This window comes from Anser cygnoides, chromosome 1 (genome assembly GCF_040182565.1).
Source record: "Anser cygnoides isolate HZ-2024a breed goose chromosome 1, Taihu_goose_T2T_genome, whole genome shotgun sequence".
NCBI classification, from domain to species: domain Eukaryota; kingdom Metazoa; phylum Chordata; class Aves; order Anseriformes; family Anatidae; genus Anser; species Anser cygnoides.
Window position 1 is genome coordinate 176,961,076 of NC_089873.1, and position 2,557 is coordinate 176,963,632.

General features: G+C 49.0%; 1 protein-coding gene across 1 annotated transcript; it reads left to right on the plus strand.

Moving 5' to 3' along the window:
• Positions 1–206: 206 nt before the first annotated feature.
• On the plus strand, positions 207–1,948 carry LOC136788941 (syncytin-2-like). The gene has a single exon (XM_066988031.1). It carries the CDS (start codon positions 844–846, stop codon positions 1,672–1,674), a length of 831 nt encoding a protein of 276 aa, XP_066844132.1. The 5' UTR covers positions 207–843; the 3' UTR covers positions 1,675–1,948.
• The last annotated feature ends 609 nt before the right edge of the window (positions 1,949–2,557 follow it).

The window sequence follows — 2,557 nt, forward strand, 5'->3', positions numbered from 1 at the left end:
TTGAGTGTCATCACGCGGCACTTACAGGGCAACCAGGCGATCAGGCCCAGTCAGCATGGGTTTATGAAGGGCGGGTCCTGCTTGACGAACCTGATCTCCTTCTATGACAAAGTGACGCGCTTAGTGGATGAGGGAAAGGCTGTGGATGTGGTCTACCTTGACTTTTACTTTTGACACCGTTTCCCACAACATTCTCCTCAAGAAACTGTGTTGAGGACTGGCTCGCTGCGCGTAATCATATTGATCTCGTGCAGCTGCAAGATAAGGAAATGGCGGATTACCGCACCCAGCTGGTCTAGAAAAACAAGAGCAAAGGCACGTACGCAAGGCTTGCCCGGGAACTCTTGTGAAAAATCCCAGGCAGTTAGAACCAAGGGCATACTGCCCTTGGAGCTATATTTAGACTAGAAAAAGAGAACTAGCGGATAGAAGAATGCGGAACTAGTAGGTAGGGTAGGAGACGACGCTTACCAATAAGGAGCTTGGCTTTTGCAATATGTATGAGCTAATTATCCTGTACACAATAAAAGACAATTGAGCTATCCATTAAAGTTGAAGCATACTTAACACTCATATTGAGCGTTTGTGTCTTCCCTCCGTCGTCAACAAATGGCGCCCGAACAGGGACCCTTGCTGGACGAGGATCCGAAACGAGTAAGCCGGTTTTAGGTGACGGAGAAAAAGGGAAAGCCGGTTCTGACTACGTAACCCGGATTCCGGAACACAAGATTGGGGCGAGCAGAAGGTGACTCAGGAAGAGCGCCCGGGACGAACCCATAGTGGGTCCCGCCGGAACGCCGCGAACAGAAGCTTTACACGGGGGCAACGGCACCGTAAGTAAGAATGGAGAAACAAGCGGCAGTTGATTTACTTAAGTGCTTTTTAGAAAAGCGTAAGACGCCAGAGATAGATTGTCGTAAAGAGTTACCGGGGTTATTTGCCCCTGATCTACATAGTCAAGAGTTGCGAAACATTACTCAACAATGGAGACGCCGGACGAGACGCAGTCTAAAAACTTTGGGGAGTGACTGTGATGACCAGGTCGAACTCTGGGGTCCTGCTGAAAGGTTCTTTTCGGCGGCACTTGTACCTGGAGTGGCGGTGGCTCATGCTATGGCTAGTCTTGGGAAACTAGCTTGTTGGGCTGTAAAACAAGCAAATGTAACCACGCAGATACTCACGGAAATGGCCCAGGACCTGGATAGCCTGCGACACGCTGTGTTACAGAACAGAGCGGCGATTGATTTTCTGCTGCTGGCACAAGGCCACGGGTGTGAAGAGCTCGAAGGAATGTGTTGTTTTAATCTTTCGGACCATGGCGAGTCAATCCACGAGCAGCTGAAATGGCTGAGAGACCACAACAAGAAGATAGTGGTCCAGAATAATTGGCTTGATGAACTATTTGCAAGTTGGTTTGGGAACATGGGAGGCTGGATATTGGGTCTAATAAAAGAGGGGCTACGCTTACTGCTAATAATCGCACTAATCATAGTAGCGGCGCGAGTAATATTTAGTTGTCTAACAAAAAGGCTCGAGCAACTAACTAATAAGGTTTTTCTAGCACAAAATAAAAACGGGGGAATTGTTGAGGACTGGCTCGCTGCGCGTAATCATATTGATCTCGTGCAGCTGCAAGATAAGGAAATGGCGGATTACCGCACCCAGCTGGTCTAGAAAAACAAGAGCAAAGGCACGTACGCAAGGCTTGCCCGGGAACTCTTGTGAAAAATCCCAGGCAGTTAGAACCAAGGGCATACTGCCCTTGGAGCTATATTTAGACTAGAAAAAGAGAACTAGCGGATAGAAGAATGCGGAACTAGTAGGTAGGGTAGGAGACGACGCTTACCAATAAGGAGCTTGGCTTTTGCAATATGTATGAGCTAATTATCCTGTACACAATAAAAGACAATTGAGCTATCCATTAAAGTTGAAGCATACTTAACACTCATATTGAGCGTTTGTGTCTTCCCTCCGTCGTCAACAAAACTGGCTGCTCATGGCTTGGACTGGCATATGCTTCGTTGGGTTAAAAACTGTCTGGATAGCTGGGCCCAAAGAGTTGTGGTGAATGGAGCCAAATCCAGTTGGAGGCCGGTCACTAGTGGAGTCCCCCAGGGCTCAGTACTGGGGCCAGTCCTTTCCAATATCTTTATTGATGATCTGGATGAGGGGATTGAGTGCACCCTCAGTAAGTTTGCAGACGACACCAAGTTAGGTGTGTGTGTCGATCTGCTCGAGGGTAGGAAGGCTCTGCAGGAGGATCTGGATAGGCTGGACCGATGGGCTGAGGTCAACTGTATGAAGTTCAACAAGGCCAAGTGCCGCATCCTGCATCTGGGACGCAACAACCCCAAGCAGCGCTACAGGCTGGGAGATGAGTGGTTGGAAAGCTGCCTGGCAGAGAAGGACCTGGGAGTACTGGTTGATAGTTATCTGAATATGAGCCAGCAGTGTGCTCAGGTGGCCAAGAAGGCCAACAGCACCCTGGCTTGTATAAGAAGCAGTGTGGCCAGCAGGTCTAGGGAAGTGATTGTCCCCCTGTACTCGGCTCTGGTGA